At 38.1% G+C, this 19,184-nt stretch overlaps 1 protein-coding gene across 6 annotated transcripts in view; it reads left to right on the top strand.

Moving 5' to 3' along the window:
• Window positions 1–19,184, top strand: part of LOC149800553 (solute carrier family 33 member 2-like) — a 44,025-nt gene that overhangs the window by 10,221 nt on the left and 14,620 nt on the right. For 5 of the 6 annotated variants that reach the window (XM_089954493.1, XM_089954497.1, XM_089954494.1 and 2 more), the window contains exon 2: window positions 4,403–5,519. In XM_089954493.1, coding sequence (XP_089810619.1) covers window positions 4,763–5,519 — 757 coding nt within the window. In that variant the 5' untranslated portion in view covers window positions 4,403–4,762. Of the gene's footprint in view, window positions 1–685; window positions 882–4,402; window positions 5,520–19,184 lie in introns of those variants that run through there. The other variant, XM_089954495.1, reaches the window with a different exon arrangement.

Below are 19,184 nucleotides of genomic sequence, written 5' to 3'. Positions count from 1 at the left end.
GAGTGAATTATGACAGGCCGAGGAAATATCTTACTCCATGCACTAAGCTAAGCGTCACACATAGTGTTCCATGTCAAATATCAGTTCTAGCAACTTCTAATACATTGTTGAATCTCATTACAATCTTTGCCAATTTGCCCCGAAATACTTATCCAATTTGCAAACAGCATTTTGTCTAACTCTCAACATGTCTTGATTTCAAGGTCACATGCACTGCTTATTAGGCTACACTTGGTAATGAACACAATAATGAAAGGTAAAGTTGTTCATTTCATGTACTCTTACACTGCAGTACATCACTGGGTCTTTCTGTCTCTGAATTCAGTCATTGTAAATATCAGTACATTTTCCCACCACTCTGCAGCAGGTCCAGTCATTGAACTTGCCACCAAGCTATTGGGTCAGGTTCTTCAGATGTACTCTTACAGTGACAGCATGTACATCTGGGGGGTCTTTCAGCCACTGAATTTTTTCATTGTAAATATCAGCAAAGCTAAAATGATTATTTTCTAATTTCATGGTGTTTGGTTTTTGTAATCATATCATTATATATATTTTTTTATATGTTATAGATGTTGTCTAATGTTGTAAAGTGCTTAGAGCTTCTAAAGATTAGGCGCTATACAAAGCCCTCATTATTATTATTATTATTATTATATTTGATCAACACATTTTCCCACTCAGCAGATGATTGATGCAGGACTGGCAAGTCCTTGAATTTGCCGTCTGGCAAATGTGTGCATACGGAGGACTCGTATATAAGTGATTTTCTGCATCCCAGGTTAAAAGAAACTTCATCCAAATACACATGATTAAGCATTTCCGAGACCTCTGCTGAGTATTGTTATTGAACTGGTGGAGCTTCATCATCCAAAGATGAGGTAACAGTTACTCGTAAGACAAAACATGGTTTATGCAGCAATGGCTGAAAACATAGCTGGCAACGTTTTCAGAAAGAAGTTAAGTCAAGTGAAGGATGTGATAGTTAAGACGGCTTTATATTTTGCCACATGCCATAGGCTAAAAAAACCACCATGACCAAATGTGCAAAATAAAAAATAACTTTCAGAACAGTACACTGGCAAGGTATGCTGGGTTGCCAGAAGACAAACTGCTGATTGAAGGTCCACAACACCTGGCAGATTTGAATGCAGGGTTACAAAAACATTCTTCCAAACAAGACATAGCAGTGAAAGTGAAACTTAAGTGTGTATATTGGCTGAGTGTAGAAGACATCCCTTGTTTTAAAATACAAATCTCTTCTTAATTTAATACATGACTTAACAGCTGAAGAAATTGATGCCATTGGCATTTTGAAGAATTCTGCCAATCAATTTGACTCTGCTACTACCTGTTCAGAGTTACTGGATCATCTATCAAACATTGTTGAGGATAGTCTTATACGTGACATGCAAAATTCGTCATTTGTGACAGCAATGGTAGATGAAAGCACTGACATAGCCAACAATAAATGCCTTGTCATATATGCTCAGATTATGTCTGATGACATAAAACCTTCAACAAGATTTTTAACAAATATATTAGTTCATATGCTTCTGGCAAGGGAATTGCCTTATTGGCTTTAGTCACATTATATAACTAATATTTTTGTTGTGTATTTAAACAATGTAATTATATTTTAAAAACTACTGAAAACTGATTGTAGGATAGAATTAGACTCTTACGTTTGGATTTTGACTCACTGTTTTTTGCCTTGATGAGTCAAATGACTTACATGAAGCCATTTGTAGATAAAACACTGACATTCAAGACCTGGAAATCGTTTGGATTGCTCTATAATTTCGGACTTGTGATAGAACCTTTAGGATTATTTAGGATTTTATTCACATTACTGTAAAATTCTTTTAAATTTTCACCTTGTATTCTGGGGAAAAATGATTTGGTGAATTTACTAAACTTGTTGGTTTTGCTTTTTGTGTTATAAGCGCTTCTAAAAACTTCTGACACATGTATGAAAAATTTATATGATAGCTGCGTCATAGTCTGATAATTTTGAATATTTTACATTTTTATTGCATTATAAATTGTTAATGTTGAGTCAAAGGCCGTCAGCCAAGGATTGTTGGAGTAAACAATAAAAATAAATAAGTATTCATCTTTGAATCATTGAGTTTTTCAGTAGATCGATGTCTGTTTCATTACACTAATATTTAATGAGTGATGACTTAATAATGTTCATATCTGAAGAAACAAAAATGATAGGTTGCTGACCTCTACCTCATCCAGCCTCATGGCAGTGCATACATCAAAAAATTGCTTTGCTAAGTCTCTTATCTGTCCATCTATCTACAATCATTGATATGTATTTTAAACTAAATTCAAATCTGTCTATCTGTCTGCAATCATTGATATATATTTTACACTAAATTCAAATCTGTCCATCTGTCTGCAATCATTGATATATATTTTACACTAAATTCAAATCTGCCCATCTATCTGCAATCATTGATATATATTTTACACTAAATTCAAATGTCTATCTGTCTGCAATCATTGATATATATTTTACACTAAATTCAAATCTGTCTGCAATCATTGATATATATTTTACACTAAATTCAAATGTCTATCTGTCTGCAATCATTGATATATATTTTACACTAAATTCAAATCTGTCTATCTGTCTGCAATCATTTATATATATTTTACACTAAATTCAAATCTGTCCATCTGTCTGCAATCATTTATATATATTTTACACTAAATTCAAATCTGTCTATCTGTCTGCAATCATTTATATGTATTTTACACTAAATTCAAATATGTCTATCTGTCTGCAATCATTGATATATATTTTACACTAAATTCAAATCTGTCCATCTATCTGCAATCATTGATATATATTTTACACTAAATTCAAATCTGTCTGTCTGTAATCATTGATATATATTTTACACTAAATTCAAATCTTTCCATCTATCTGCAATCATTGATATATATTTTACACTAAATTCAAGTCTGTCCATCTGTCTGCAATCATTGATATATATTTTACACTAAATTCAAATCTATCTGTCTGCAATCATTGATATATATTTTACACTAAATTCAAATATGTCTGTCTGTCTGCAATCATTGATATATATTTTACACTAAATTCAAATCTATCTGTCTGCAATCATTTTTATATATTTTACACTAAATTCAAATCTGTCCATCTATCTGCAATCATTGATATATATTTTACACTAAATTCAAATATCTCTATCTGTCTGCAATCATTTATATATATTTTACACTAAATTCAAATCTGTCCATCTGTCTGCAATCTTTGATATATATTTTACACTGAATTCAAATCTGTCTGCAATCAGTGATATATATTTTACACTAAATTCAAATATGTCTATCTGTCTGCAATCATTGATATATATTTTACACTAAATTCAAATCTGTCCATCTATCTGCAATCATTGATATATATTTTACACTAAATTCAAATCTATCTGTCTGCAATCATTTTTATATATTTTACACTAAATTCAAATCTGTCCATCTATCTGCAATCATTGATATATATTTTACACTAAATTCAAATCTCTCTATCTGTCTGCAATCATTTATATATCTTTTACACTAAATTCAAATCTGTCCATCTGTCTGCAATCTTTGATATATATTTTACACTGAATTCAAATCTGTCTGCAATCAGTGATATATATTTTACACTAAATTCAAATCTGTCCATCTGTCTGCAATCATTTATATATATATTACACTAAATTCAAATCTGTCTATCTGACTGCAATCATATATATTTTACACTAAATTCAAATATGTCTATCTGTCTGCAATCATTGATATATATTTTACACTAAATTCAAATCTGTCCATCTGTCTGCAATCATTGATATATATTTTACACTAAATTCAAATCTGTCTATCAGTCTGCAATCATTGATATATATTTTACACTAAATTCAAATCTGTCCATCTATCTGCAATCATTTATATATATTTTACACTAAATTCAAATCTCTATATCTGTCTGCAATCATTGATATATATTTTACACTAAATTCAAAACCTGATGATTAATAAATACATACATTGGGTATAAATATGTATCAGTTTATGATTCAATTTTAACTCTGAATGACACCTTTAAATCTAAAGTTTCTTTTAGTCTTTCTAGTATAGGACATATTTATAATAAACTCTACAGTTACATAGATTTTATCTTTCTGTTACAGGTAAACCTAGTTCTGGTCAAATAAACCTAGACTGTCATAGACTGCAGTGCATACAATATTTTCTTAATCAAAGTTTATATAATGTTGCTGTTAGATTTTTTTTCAACTTTGGAAAACCTTGTGGTAAATTGTTTGACTTGTAGGTTTACATAATGCATGTAACCAACAAACTTTCTGATTTTTTTCAGCCTTATTTCATGATGCTAATGTGATGGAAATGGATTGTCAACAGAACAGGACAAGAATCTATTGTTGGTGCATAATCCTTGGAAAATGCATTCTGTGTTTGAATTATGACAAAATGGAGGCTAACATGTAACATGACTTGATAGATAGAAACAAAGATTTAAATATATATATGCATGTATATTGGGATACCGAAGGTTTACAGCTTGTTGGAGCTTCCAAATGTTAAACGACTAAGACGGTGCCAAGATGATGCATTAGACTTCTGAATGAATCAATCATAAATACGTTTAATCAAGAGTGGCTTTTGATACTTTATTTTGAAATACTTAATTAGGCATTCTATTCTTAATAGTGAATTGATGACAATGATTATATCACCAAATGTGGCCTTTTTGGCCGCTTTGTATTTTCTGCAAGGTCTGCCATATGGTCTGCAATCTCATTTTCTTCCTCTGTATTTCCGCACCCATGGTATGGCCCTTTCCAGTATCAGCTTGTTAAAGCTTCTCTTGACACCATGGATGCTGAAAGCACTATGGGCTCCACTGGTGGATAAATATGGGACAAAAAGAAAATGGCTCCTCTATAGTATGATGGGACTGACACTTTCATGTCTGGTGGGGTCCTGTACCAGTCCGGAATACCTGCCGTCACTTGTTTTCATTCTGTTTCAGTTCAATTTCCTAACAGCAACACAGGATATAGCAGTGGATGGAATTGCTATTCAGATTCTGACCACAACTGAACTGGCAGGGGGCAACATTGCCCAAGTTGTTGGCTATAAAATAGGATCAGTATTCAGTGGTGGTCTTTTAACATGGCTTAGTGAGTACTTAAGCTGGACTTCTTTGTTTATTTGTCTTTCTTTCGTATATGCAACAGCCTTCCTGTTTGTTTATAAAATGGAGAAACCAGATTCCTCAGAAGAAAAAGAAGTCTACATGGCTTCTAATAATGAGGAAGATAACTTCAGAGATGTTGGCAGCAAGAGAGATGATGGGGGAGATAATTCTTGTGACAGTAACAGAGATAGCTGGATTCTGCAGCACATAAAGCGGATTATTAATACGGAAGGGACATGGTGGATAGCAGTATTTGTTCTTCTTTACAAACTTGGTAATAAATTATAAGTAATCTTCCCCAAGTGAATGCAGGATAAGGAAACTGAACCTGATGAGATAAGAATTTTAGACAGACAAATAACAAAATTTCTCCAATTCCTGGTAAAAAAATTATTTCTTGAGGTTATGATTTCCATATTCACTCTACATACACATGGGAAAGTACATTTTTCTCACCCACTTCTCTTGTTATTTTTCAGCTAACAATTTGGTGGTGAATATAACATCTGTGTACAGTTTGCAAATTGTTGTATAACGTCTGGTTTCTGCTGTCATAGTTAGTGAATGAACTAACTAATGATTAGGATGCAGTACTGATTGATATATATATATATATATATATATATATATATATATATATATATATATATATATATATATACTTTAATGATGTTAAATACACAAATTTGAAACTGGTCAAATGGATTGGTTTTGAAAGGTGATAGTATGATCACAAGAGCTTATGTAGGTAGGATTTGCATGCCTTTGAGCTATTTTATTATATCTCCCATGATTTAATACAAAAGACATGCATAACATGATAAAACAACACAGACCACTTTTAATCAAATTTGACATTTTTCTATTTGTAGATCAAAATACAGCTGGCACTTAATAAGGTTCTCATGACATGATGGTTGATTGACTTGTCTTAATAGTAGAGAACATCTCACAGACTGTTTACACTGAGACAGAATGAAAATATGAATTTCACCTGACAAGACATAATAGATGTTTATTTCTTTTAATGTTGCCACCTGTTAGCATTTAAAAGAATATTTCATGTATATATATGTACATGTATTATTATTTATAGTGTACTTAGAAAGATTTTCCCAATACGGTCTTAACAAAATATGTGATTTCTTATTAAACCTTGCAGATTTCACAATGTTGATTCAAACTTTTCAGTTACTAACCACCATTTTTGATGATGAAATAAGCAATATATCAAGGTTTCATTACAAGTCCTGATTGCAATTTTCCAAACATTCAAAACATAAGAGCAATTCTTTTGATATTTTCACCGCTCTGGTGGCCTAGTGGTTAGAGCGTCCACCTCGGATACAGGAGGTTGCGGATTCGAACCCTGGCAGAGTCATACCAATGACTTACAAAAATGGTACCAACAGCTTCCATGCATGGCGCTCAGCATTAAGAGGTTAGTGTTAGGACTGGTCGGCCTGGTGTCAAGATAATATGACTGGGTGGGACATCATGCTACATGTCTGCAGCATGATGCCCCAGTGCTAGACATCACTATAAACTGTCACACTGTAAACATCATAGCGATATGACTGAAACATTGTCAAAGCTACATTAAAAATCTAAATCACACACACTTTTGATATTTTCTTTGAAGAAAAAAAATGGGATCTATGTGGGTTTGCAAGTTACTATGGTAGCATTGTACCAGCACCATTGAAGTTGGACAGAAGTGTGCAAAGTATGGCCAAATTGGTGCAATACTCAATGATGACTCGTTTAAACTAATTTAGGTTGAGATAGACTTAAAGAAAATTTTATTTAAATTTAAAAATTAATTTTATAATGATTATGAAATTTTTTTAAAGATTATTCATTTAGTACATGCAGATTTACAATTTTGGATTTACATAATGCAAAAACATTGTATGTGATTCCTTGTTCAGATGCTGCTCTGTTATATGAGGATGTGAGGTGACTGATAAAAGAACCTGAAGGAGTATCCACAGATCCTAGTGAAGATTCTGCATGTGTATAGAAAGTTAAATGGCATTGTTACGTTACAAATGTAAAGGTGACTGTGTTTGCCTTGGTCAGGATGAACTTTGTGGTAGAAGATACCAATAAGAATACTGTAAATCACCTGCATTATGTTTTGGTACAGGTGCTCAACCACACCAGAAATGCAGCATTATAGACAAGTTTTTTAATCAGCTATGCAAATCATATGGATTTTTATGTAAGTATTTTGTGCCCCATGTAAAAGCTTACCAATGTGAATGTGGAAAACACAATCAATATTGTTGAGGAAATAACCAAAGAAAAAGGAGTGAGTGAAATAATATCCAGGATTGAACTGAATGCAGTTTCTGGTAATGGAAAAGCAAAAATGATTTTTCAAAAATGTATACATTAGCTTTTATATAAGAATACACCTGCCATGAATTACCTCAAGCACATTGTGTGAAACCACAAAATAAGCTAACTGATAGGCACAGAAGAGCCAATGTTATAAGGACTTCCCCTGGAAAGATTGCAGAAGATTGCCAGACAGTCATTGCATACAAACCATACAGAGATGCTATGAAGCTTCTCTTGAACCTGGGAATCATATCAACGTTGCAGCTCTTGGGTTACAACACTTTTCAGTGTGAAATGCTTCCAGCTTTAAGGATGTCTTTAAAATCTCACTCAGTTTTACGGTGGTACCCTTTTAGTCTTGAACCTTGAAGACACCAAGGCCATCAAGGATAAATCAACAAAGCTTTTGCCTAGACCTTCAAAAAATTGTATGATTACACCTGAGGGTTCAGGATGGATTCTTTCCACATGTATAGAAATTTATGTTTAAGTTTCCCCATTAAAGCCTTTTCATGGATCAAGTTGTATTTGAGCACCAGCATGTTTTCCAAGACAAGTAATGATAACTGTGAAAAACATCATTGTTTCAAATGCCCAATCTTGTCTCCACATGAGTGAACTCAAGTTTGACAACACATGTTACCGACTTTGGTGAGTTTGAATGTCTTGGCCCTGACATTGCCATTTCACTTCAAACAGTGTTCTTCAGCTGATTTGACTATCCTCAAGAATACATAGCAAGAGTCTTGCATGCAGTTCAACAATAATCTACTGTTGGATAGCTATTCACAGTAAAAGAATCCAAGCTAAAATTGGTGCGTGCATGCTGGATTGATTCAAGTTGCTCTTGCATTAGTTTACTATGACTTAGTGGCACTGATATGGATCCATGAATAACATATATATGTACATTGAATCATTCATGAAAAAGTTTGACAACAGCAAGTGTACAAAGGACCGTCCACTGTTGTGGGGAAATTTAAAATGAGGGCAAGCCCATTGAGGATTCTTGGGACTGGGCCCCAAAATATACTTGATTGTGGTTGGCTCTTGTCTTGCCAGTACATCCAGAGGATCTGTTAAAAATATTAAGAAAGCCCCATTTTTTGTTGTGGGAAAGGATCTCAAGCACAACATGTTATTGGAGTGCCTTAAACAACATGAATTCACACAGGCAGCAGATTTTATCCTGTTGAAGAAACATTACTTGGGCTAGTATAATATGGGTGGCTGCAGTGACCACAATTGTTTTGAACTGAACCCAATTGTACTTGTAATTTCCTTACCCAACATGACTGTATATGTGCTTCCATGACTGCATCTGTAGCCACATACCTGATCTTTCTTCTCTAGCATCAAGCAGTTCATGGTTGACATGTACTTCAAAGTGTGTGTCACTCAGCACTCCTTCCTCCTTTGGAAAACCTGAAGTTTACTAAAACCTCATAGTTGAACAACACAACTAGATTAGATTCAACAATAACCAGCTTGTAAAAATATAGGGTGCAATAATAAGTGAGTGTTGAAGTCAGAATTGACATAAATGCAAATGGGCAGCAGAATATTTCCATTCTTCAACGTTATAGAGGGATGTGGCTCACATGAGCCTGTGTTAGGGGCCAACATTGTAGAGGGATGTGACTCACACGAGCCTGTGTTAGGGGCCAGCATTATAGAGGGATGTGACTCACATGAGCCTGTGTTAGGGGCCAGCATTGTAGAGGGATGTGGCTCACATGAGTCTGTGCTAGGGGCCAGCATTGTAGAGGGATGTGACTCACATGAGTCTGTGCTAGGGACCAGCATTGTAGAGGGATGTGGCTCACATGAGCCTGTGTTAGGGGCCAACATTGTAGAGAGATGTGGCTAACATGAGCCTGTGTTAGGGGCCAGCATTGTAGAGGGATGTGACTCACATGAGCCTGTGTTAAGGGCCAGCATTGTAGAGGGATGTGGCTCACATTAGCCTGTGTTAGGGGCCAGCATTGTAGAGAGATGTGACTCACATGAGCCTGTGTTAGGGGCCAGCATTGTAGAGGGATGTGGCTCACATGAGCCTGTGTTAGGAGCCAGCATTGTAGAGGGATGTGACTCACATGAGCCTGTGTTAGGGGCCAGCATTGTAGAGGGATGTGACTCACATGAGCCTGTGTTAGGGACCAGCATTGTAGAGGGATGTGGCTCACATGAGCGTGTGTTAGGAGCCAGCATTGTAGAGGGATGTGACTCACATGAGCCTGTGTTATGGGCCAGCATTGTAGAGGGATGTGGCTCACATGAGTCTGTGTTAGGGGCCAGCATTATAGAGGGATGTGACTCACATGAGTCTGTGTTAGTGGCCAGCATTGTAGAGGGATGTGGCTCACATGAGCATGTGTTAGGGGCCAGCATTGTAGAGGGATGTGACTCACATGAGCCTTTGTTAGGGGCCAGCATTGTAGAGGGATGTGACTCACATGAGCCTGTGTTAGGGGCCAGCATTATAGAGGGATGTGACTCACATGAGTCTGTGTTAGTGGCCAGCATTGTAGAGGGATGTGGCTCACATGAGCCTGTGTTAGGGGCCAGCATTGTAGAGGGATGTGACTCACATGAGCCTTTGTTAGGGGCCAGCATTATAGAGGGATGTGACTCACATGAGCCTGTGTTAGGGGCCAGCATTGTAGAGGGATGTGGCTCACATGAGCCTGTGTTAGGGGCCAGCAATGTAGAGGGATGTGATTCACATGAGCCTGTGTTATGGGCCAGCATTGTAGAGGGATGCGGCTCACATGAGCCTGTGTTAGGGGCCAGCTGAGTCTCATCCAGGTCGGCTCCGAAAAAAGTAATCCAGGGATCTTAGCAAAAAAGAAAAAGGCCTTTAACTACTTTAGATAACTCGATACAAAAAAAGGCTTTGGTGTTGGCAAGGCCATTGATGACCATGGAAGCAAAGCTTATGCGTCCATTGACTAGCTTTGATTTCCCTCTTGTGACAAAATCAGTCAGGCACTTCTGTGGCATCTTCAAGCATGACAAACTTGCATTAATGATTCCCAACATGAGATATTGGCATAGCTTGGATTCATCAATAGGATCTGGACATCTTTTGTACATATATTTTGGGTCATATGAAATCATTCATTATATCACTCAGTTTTTCAGAGGTACCCACATGCCACCAATTTTATTTAGTGCTGCTGTTGCAAACTCAAACCACTGACATCTCACCATTGGAGCACTGCATGCAGTTCAGTATTTACCAACACATCAAGGGCTTGTTGATCTTAGATTATCAAAGACAAAGTCACTTAGAAACTTCAGTTAATGCTATACAGTACCAGTGGACATTTATGGATACTTGAGAATGAACATGACATGGTGTTGATGTGAATTTGACCAGGTTTGCCATGAATGCAGATTTTTATTCATTTTTGTTGAATTGGGTTGTTGCTGGGGTTGACCCTGGTGAGCTTGTGATTTTGATTCAGATCAAACTGGAAAATTACAAACAGCATAGACATCAATGATGTTGTTTTGAATCCATCCAAACAAAAAACATGTCAGAAATCACCGAACACAAAGGAATCAGTGACTCGGGTGTCAGTTGTAAATCACCTAGAACCAGGGAATCAGAGACCCTGGTATATCATTTGTATTTTTTAAAGACTACATTGATGTAAATACAGAATTAAAAATTAAAAGATTTTGGCAATTAAATAAGTGGAGACCTTATGATGAATGGAAATCAAATTCATCAGATGCAAGAGTTCAGTGACAGTACTTATGCTGTGAGGAAACAATATGTGAATGTAAGGGCTAGCCTGGTCCTATCAGCTTTACCTGAACCAATATGCAAAGTAACATTAATGGGAACATACAAAAAATCACTGACCAATGAAAGAGGGGAAATAACTGACATCATAAGTTCATAACAAGTGGTCAGTTTGTTTCTGCTGTCTGGGAAGTCAAACCCTCATAAAGGTGCTCACGTCCAGATTGTACTTGCTTATCTCAGCTGGATCCTGAGATACTCCACAATAACTTTATAATTAGAAGAACTGTGATGAACCCTCAAAGCTACCAGTGCAAAAAATTAATTGAAGTGGAATAACTGATGCAAGGTGAAACCACCAAGAAACCTGCTGTACTTGCAAAACATAAATGGTTCTTTGTGTTCAGGGATATGATTTGTAGACTTGACACTACAACCAGTGTTGGCCTTTTTGTGACTGAAATGTAGATCAATTAAGAATCTTGTTTGCTCACAAGGTTTTGGTGACCAAAGCAGTCTGGCACATATTAGTGTTAGTCATGAACATGCATTTTTCAAAGTGGACCTGAGTTTGAGACCTTATTATGACCCTAAGCAGCAGGGAGGGCGAATCCTACAAAATACTTTTCCGAAATACCCCTTCCACTGAAACTATTCCCGATAGAGGGCTTATTTCGACGAAATAACACTTTTATTCAGAAAACGAGACAAAAAAAATGTCTTGAAAATGCTTTGTATTTCCGCTGATATAACGCGAGTTACTTCAATAAATCCGACTCGTATCCGACATAATTTCCACGGTGAGGTATCATCGAAAAATCAGGTGTAGTTTGCGCCTCCCTGCTGCTACGAGAAAACATTTTTATGTTAACGGAATTAAATCATTGATAAATAAATAATGGCAAATATCGGAGAAGCACTCACAACTAGATTGGCACGACAACGACTAGGCGCGATTAAAAAATTTATTCCGGTCCATGATTCCGTTAAAGAAAAATTACGAGCAAGACAAGAAGCGCGAGTTGAGTTTGCAACATCTGCGGAGGAATTATTTAAGCCTATTACAGCAGCTACTGGTGAAGTTAAAACTGCAATTGTAGGAAAACCTGATCCTGCTGACCCTACCAAAACAAAACGAGGGTTACTTCAAGCAATAGAAGAACTTAAACAGCAACAGGCAGATGAAGGTGCTGTAGTTGATCCAGGTGCCGCCGGAGTAGTGACAGTTGCTAAGGAAACATTTATTAATAAATTTACCGAAGATGGTATTACTGAAATAAAAAATATTCCGCTTACTAGCGTGGATGAACTTAAGGAGTTTTCTGCTTGGATTGTCTTAAATTATCCTAACCGGCAAGAATTTCTAAAACCAGGAGCTGCCTCGGGTATGACCCAGGCTGATTGGAGGGATTATGTTTACAAAGTAAACCGAGGTATTTCTCGAATATCTAGCACTGATGATACCTATAATTTTATAAAAACTGGCGTAATTGGGGTTAATAAGGAACTAAGAGACCAACAAATGAAGGCAAAGGAAAGGGAAAGGCAGGCAAAAATACAGGAAATGGAAATGAAAAGGCAGGAAAGGGAGGAAGAAAAGAAGAAAAAAATACAGGAAAAGGAAATGAAAAAACAGTCGAGACTACAGGAGAAGAAACCACCAGCTCTAAAAATAGACCCCGCAATAACACTGCCTGATCCAGTGCCTGAAATTTCATCACCTGAACAAATGGGGGCTAGCGCTCCTGATGATGATTTTACCACTCCTGTTTCGTTGCCCATCCCCCCCGATATATCAGAAGAGGAAATACTGAAAGAGAAAATAAAAGAATTACAAAATGAATTAAAAAATTTAAAGGAGGAAAGAGAAAAATTACAAAAAGGAATACCGAAAAAGAGTACCCACTCTAAGTTAGAAAAGATAGAAAAAAGGGAAAGATCTGTATTTGATGAAATTGTTAAAATAGCAGCAAAACTAAAGAAAACAGGAAAAGGTTACACTGGTCGCGGATATAACAACCACATCTGTCCTGACAATATCGTCAATGACGTATCACGGTTAGAAGTTCTCATAGGAGGAAGACGCGCCGGAAACAACTCTCCGGAAATTATAAATGAAGCCGCAGATATCTGTCAGAGACTATTTCAGCGTGGCATTATGGATATCGGCGTTTACCGGGGACTCATTGATGAACTCGCAGACGGTTACCACAGCGACTAGCAAATTTAGTTAGAGAAACAATAATTAAATAAAATGATCGTGCACAATTCTCAACCTAGACACGCTAGCGTGTTACCAGTCCGCGTAGTGAACTCGCGATTACCAGTCTACAGAGCAACCTACGGAGATGGTCTCGGTGATACAGTTACTGGTTTGTTTTCAAGAATAGCCCCTAAGGTGTTACCGATTGCAAAACAATTGTCGATGAAAGCTATTGATGTTGTCAAGGATAAAGCCCTTGGATCTGTTGGTGATCTCGCCGGGAAGGCATTCGCGTCAATCAAGGATAGACTGTTACGGTTAACTCGTAGATCAAAAAAACCGCCACCGGTGAAACTGGCCAGTACTGAACTTATGCCCGCGGACGTCAGTAAAGTAATAAATCAGGCTGCCAATCAAAAACTTGCAGAGCTTGTAACCCAAACACCCGAACAAATAAATACAAGCCTGATATCAGGAAGCGGATTTCGTTTTAGAAGACAATAATTTTATATAATGTTCAAACCTATATCTGATCCAGCGTTCGACATGGATGCACCAACACTAAAAGATGAGTCCGTGCGCGATTATCAGTATTATTCTTATGAGGCAACAGTACCTAATCAACGCGGACGAATTGAATTACGAGTCCAGGATACAAGTAGATATTTCCTGCCCGCTGAAGCATTTCTTGAAGTCACGGGTGAACTTGTAACAGATGTTGTCGCTAATACAGAATACGGAGCTAATGTTCGAGTTGGTTTTGTTAACAACGGTATCATGGCGCTGTTCAAAAGTGCTTCATACAGCATTGACGGAAGAGAAATTGAAATAATTCAGGATAATGTCGACGTTGCTACAACAATCCTGGGATTAGCGAGATACTCAGATGATTACACTAGATCAGCTGGTCCGACTATGATGTTCGCTAAGGATAATTCTGATCATCCTGAACACAGATCTACTATTCAAGTACAAACAGCACAAGGCACTGCTATGGACCCGCAACCGGCTGGATTTCCGGCCAGACCAGGTGCTGCATTTCCAATATTAAGGCCTAGTCCAGATTACAATTTAGGTTTTGCTACACGTAAATTAATGTTAAAAGGTGAACGTAGGAGATTTTCATGCGCAATTCCACTGTCTCACATCTTTGGATTTTGCAGACATGTCAGAAAGGTTATTTTTGGAGCCAATCATACAGTTGTACTTAACCGAAAAAGTGATGACGTTGACGCTATCTGGCGAGAAGACGGTGTTGCTGGCGGTAAAGTAATATTATTCAAGCTTGCTTTGTGGATGCCAGTGATGTCCCCATCGATCACTGAAGAGCAACGATTACTCTCTTTCATGGACACAGGTGGTAAATCACTGATATCGTGGTTAACAACATCAACAGATTCCATTCAAGGTGCCGGTGCTGGGCAGTTCACGTGGCACATAGCATCACAACAGGGAATATCAGCGCCGCGACATATTTTTGTTGCACTCCAGCAAAATGCGAGGTTGTCTTCCCAACTACAGAGTAATATGATATTTGACAAACTTGGTGTCTCTGAGGTTTCGCTGCGAATAAACGGGCATCAGGAACCATCCGAGGATATACTGATAGATTATGAGCGAAATGAAGTTGCACGGGCGTATCATCGTTTGATGACATTTATGGGACGTGATCAAAATATTGATACCGGGTTGCAGATATCACAACTGGATTTTACAACGCTGTATCCGATTTATTACTTTTCGCTGGAACATTTGGATCTAACAAAACAATCTGTCGTTGATATACACTTCAAAGCTCGTGTAGGTGAGTTTCCCCTCGGCCCGCCTGCTGGTTTTAGAGCGATCGCTGTCATACTCTCCGATAAAGCAATGCTGCTTGAAGGTGTTGGCGGACGAATGAGGGTCATCGACGCTCCAATCGAGAATATGTAACGCAATTAAAATCAAACTTAGGATATAATGTCATACAGTCATGTTAATGTCACCTTGACTTCCGGTCAAACGAAGAAATTGCAATCAAAGAACGCAAGCACGTGCGGGACATCAATAACACTAAAACGAGATCAGATTACTGGTGGTCCAAACAAGCTGTCGTTGACTAATACTCAGATTAAACATTTTAATAAGGCACTAACAGCAAAAACCGGTATCCGCCTTGATTTCTCTGCTGCAGCTATCAAGGACATGACTAAAACCGGTGGAATATTTCCCCTCATCCCAATACTAGCTGCTGCAATTCCAGGATTACTTGGCGCAGCGGCAAAAGCTGCAGCGTTAGGTGCAGTTGGAACCGCAGCTGGAATGGCACTAAAAAAGGCAACGGGAAACGGATACAAGAAAAAAAAGGGGAGATCCGCTCGCGGATCAGGGCTAAGACTACCAGGAACTCCACCATCATGGTATCCAAAAAAATTCTAACGCCGTTGAGCAATTTTGATTTACTCGATGCTGTTAAAAAATTGCGTATAAAACATTTCAGAGGAGTATTTATGCGAGATCAATTACCGACGCGGCCGAATAATCCAGAAACTGGCATTATCAATCTCGACAACAAAGATGGTCCTGGAACTCACTGGGTTGCTTACGCGATCGATCCACGTGGAATTATCTATTTCGATTCGTACGGTTTAGCACCGCCAACTGAGTTTCTCAGGTATGTCCGCGGAGTGCCTCGCACTCTCAACAGCAGATTTTTTAATATTCCAGTGTGGCAGTCGACGCTACCAACACAAACATTAGTTGATCCGCCCATTTGTGGAAACGAGGTTTTAAATGTTCTTGATGCAATCTCAAGAAATCCAGCAACTCCTCCGCATCGAGTAGTGTATGAATATACCGCATCGAGAAATGCTTAGCATTTTCATGCTCGCATTTGAAAAACAGCAATAAGAATAATGGTGGATATTTACGGAAGACCTTTCACAAGAAAAGTCAAACCAAGCACAGATGCTGATCTCTCAAAATATGCGACCCGAGATGAAGTCGATAATCTTTTGAATATAGCTGGAGTTGACCCAGATGAAGTTGCTATTTTTCAGGACAAGCAGGGAAAACTAAGAACGAGCAACATTAAGTGGAATGATATAATTCGCAAAGTTCTTGGAGCTACCAAGGATAACTTCGTTGCATTTAGTGATGGCGGCCGGATCAAGGACTCGAACATATCAATCGCAAGCATCAAAGACAGTATTGATAAAGGTGTTGATAAATGTGTGAAAAAAGCCGGTGACACGATGACAGGCGAACTTAGCATGAATGGAAACAAAATAACCGTTCTAAAAAATCCGGAAGGTCTCGAAGATGCCGCAAATAAACAATACGTAGACACCGTTGATGATAAACTAGCCACGTTGCGGTCAGAGTATGATGTTCACGTGAACGGGTTTAAAAGACTCCAAAGAAACCTTCAAAAAACTAGTGAAACCGTGGATAAGTTCTTTGGGCCTCCTCCAGTCGTCGATATGAAGCTTTCTGAAATCAAAACCAACATTGACACGATCAAACAAACACAGCAGAATATCGTATCGGGTATTCCTGAGATCGTTAACAAAACCAGTCTGATTAAAGTCCCCACTGGAGTTACTCCCGGGCATATCACCAACATCGTATTCACGGTATCATCGGGATTCGCAACATGGTCACGACAAAATAGCACTATCAAATATACAGCAACAGCCACCGGTGTTTACAGGTTGTCTGTGTTTTCAGCCGCTAAATTTGAAATCTTCACAACATATCCTTGGAGACATTCCACCGATAAGTATTCCGGGGTTGTAACCGTAATACTAAACAGCGGAACCGAGGAAACATTTATGCTTGAAGCCGAGGACGATAGTTTAACAGCAACATCTTACTGGTGGTGTTTGGAATTCGTCGCTTCAACACCTCAATTGGTTACCGCGTAATTGAAAATCGGCAGCGATTTTTAAATAAATGTCAACGACGCCAGATGCTCAACAATATCGATACAATCAAGTCCGTGAGTGGCAATCTGAGTTAAAAACTGTCATCGAAGTAACCAGTCAAAAAGTAAAAAAATACAAGCGCCGCATAACAGTGTTAGACATCGCGGTTTATTCAGTATCTGCCGTTGTTGCATCCGCGGGAGTAATACTATCAGCGGTCACTCCGGTAATTGCAGTCGCCGCCACGATCTCTGTTTGTGCGACCACAACCACGGCAGGAGTTTTCGGCATCATAGCAAAAAAAATATCCTCGTGTGCTAACACAAAATTACACGATTACACGACAAAATTAAATACAGCCACGACCGCATATCAGAAATTATCATCGCTGCATTGCGCGTCTAACGATGATGATATCAGCGATGATAATTTCTGATATGCGGTCGTGGCTGTATTTAATTTTGTCGTGTAATCGTGTAATTTTGTGTTAGCACACGAGGATATTTTTTTTGCTATGATGCCGAAAACTCCTGCCGTGGTTGTGGTCGCACAAACAGAGATCGTGGCGGCGACTGCAATTACCGGAGTGACCGCTGATAGTATTACTCCCGCGGATGCAACAACGGCAGATACTGAATAAACCGCGATGTCTAACACTGTTATGCGGCGCTTGTATTTTTTTACTTTTTGACTGGTTACTTCGATGACAGTTTTTAACTCAGATTGCCACTCACGGACTTGATTGTATCGATATTGTTGAGCATCTGGCGTCGTTGACATTTATTTAAAAATCGCTGCCGATTTTCAATTACGCGGTAACCAATTGAGGTGTTGAAGCGACGAATTCCAAACACCACCAGTAAGATGTTGCTGTTAAACTATCGTCCTCGGCTTCAAGCATAAATGTTTCCTCGGTTCCGCTGTTTAGTATTACGGTTACAACCCCGGAATACTTATCGGTGGAATGTCTCCAAGGATATGTTGTGAAGATTTCAAATTTAGCGGCTGAAAACACAGACAACCTGTAAACACCGGTGGCTGTTGCTGTATATTTGATAGTGCTATTTTGTCGTGACCATGTTGCGAATCCCGATGATACCGTGAATACGATGTTGGTGATATGCCCGGGAGTAACTCCAGTGGGGACTTTAATCAGACTGGTTTTGTTAACGATCTCAGGAATACCCGATACGATATTCTGCTGTGTTTGTTTGATCGTGTCAATGTTGGTTTTGATTTCAGAAAGCTTCATATCGACGACTGGAGGAGGCCCAAAGAACTTATCCACGGTTTCACTAGTTTTTTGAAGGTTTCTTTGGAGTCTTTTAAACCCGTTCACGTGAACATCATACTCTGACCGCAACGTGGCTAGTTTATCATCAACGGTGTCTACGTATTGTTTATTTGCGGCATCTTCGAGACCTTCCGGATTTTTTAGAACGGTTATTTTGTTTCCATTCATGCTAAGTTCGCCTGTCATCGTGTCACCGGCTTTTTTCACACATTTATCAACACCTTTATCAATACTGTCTTTGATGCTTGCGATTGATATGTTCGAGTCCTTGATCCGGCCGCCATCACTAAATGCAACGAAGTTATCCTTGGTAGCTCCAAGAACTTTGCGAATTATATCATTCCACTTAATGTTGCTCGTTCTTAGTTTTCCCTGCTTGTCCTGAAAAATAGCAACTTCATCTGGGTCAACTCCAGCTATATTCAAAAGATTATCGA

Source organism: Sinohyriopsis cumingii, chromosome 4 (assembly GCF_028554795.1).
Source record: "Sinohyriopsis cumingii isolate HCF-2022 chromosome 4, ASM2855479v2, whole genome shotgun sequence".
Taxonomy (NCBI): Eukaryota; Metazoa; Mollusca; class Bivalvia; order Unionida; family Unionidae; genus Sinohyriopsis; species Sinohyriopsis cumingii.
The sequence above is the reverse complement of the archived record's forward strand: the minus strand, read 5'-3'. Positions and strand labels throughout refer to the sequence as shown.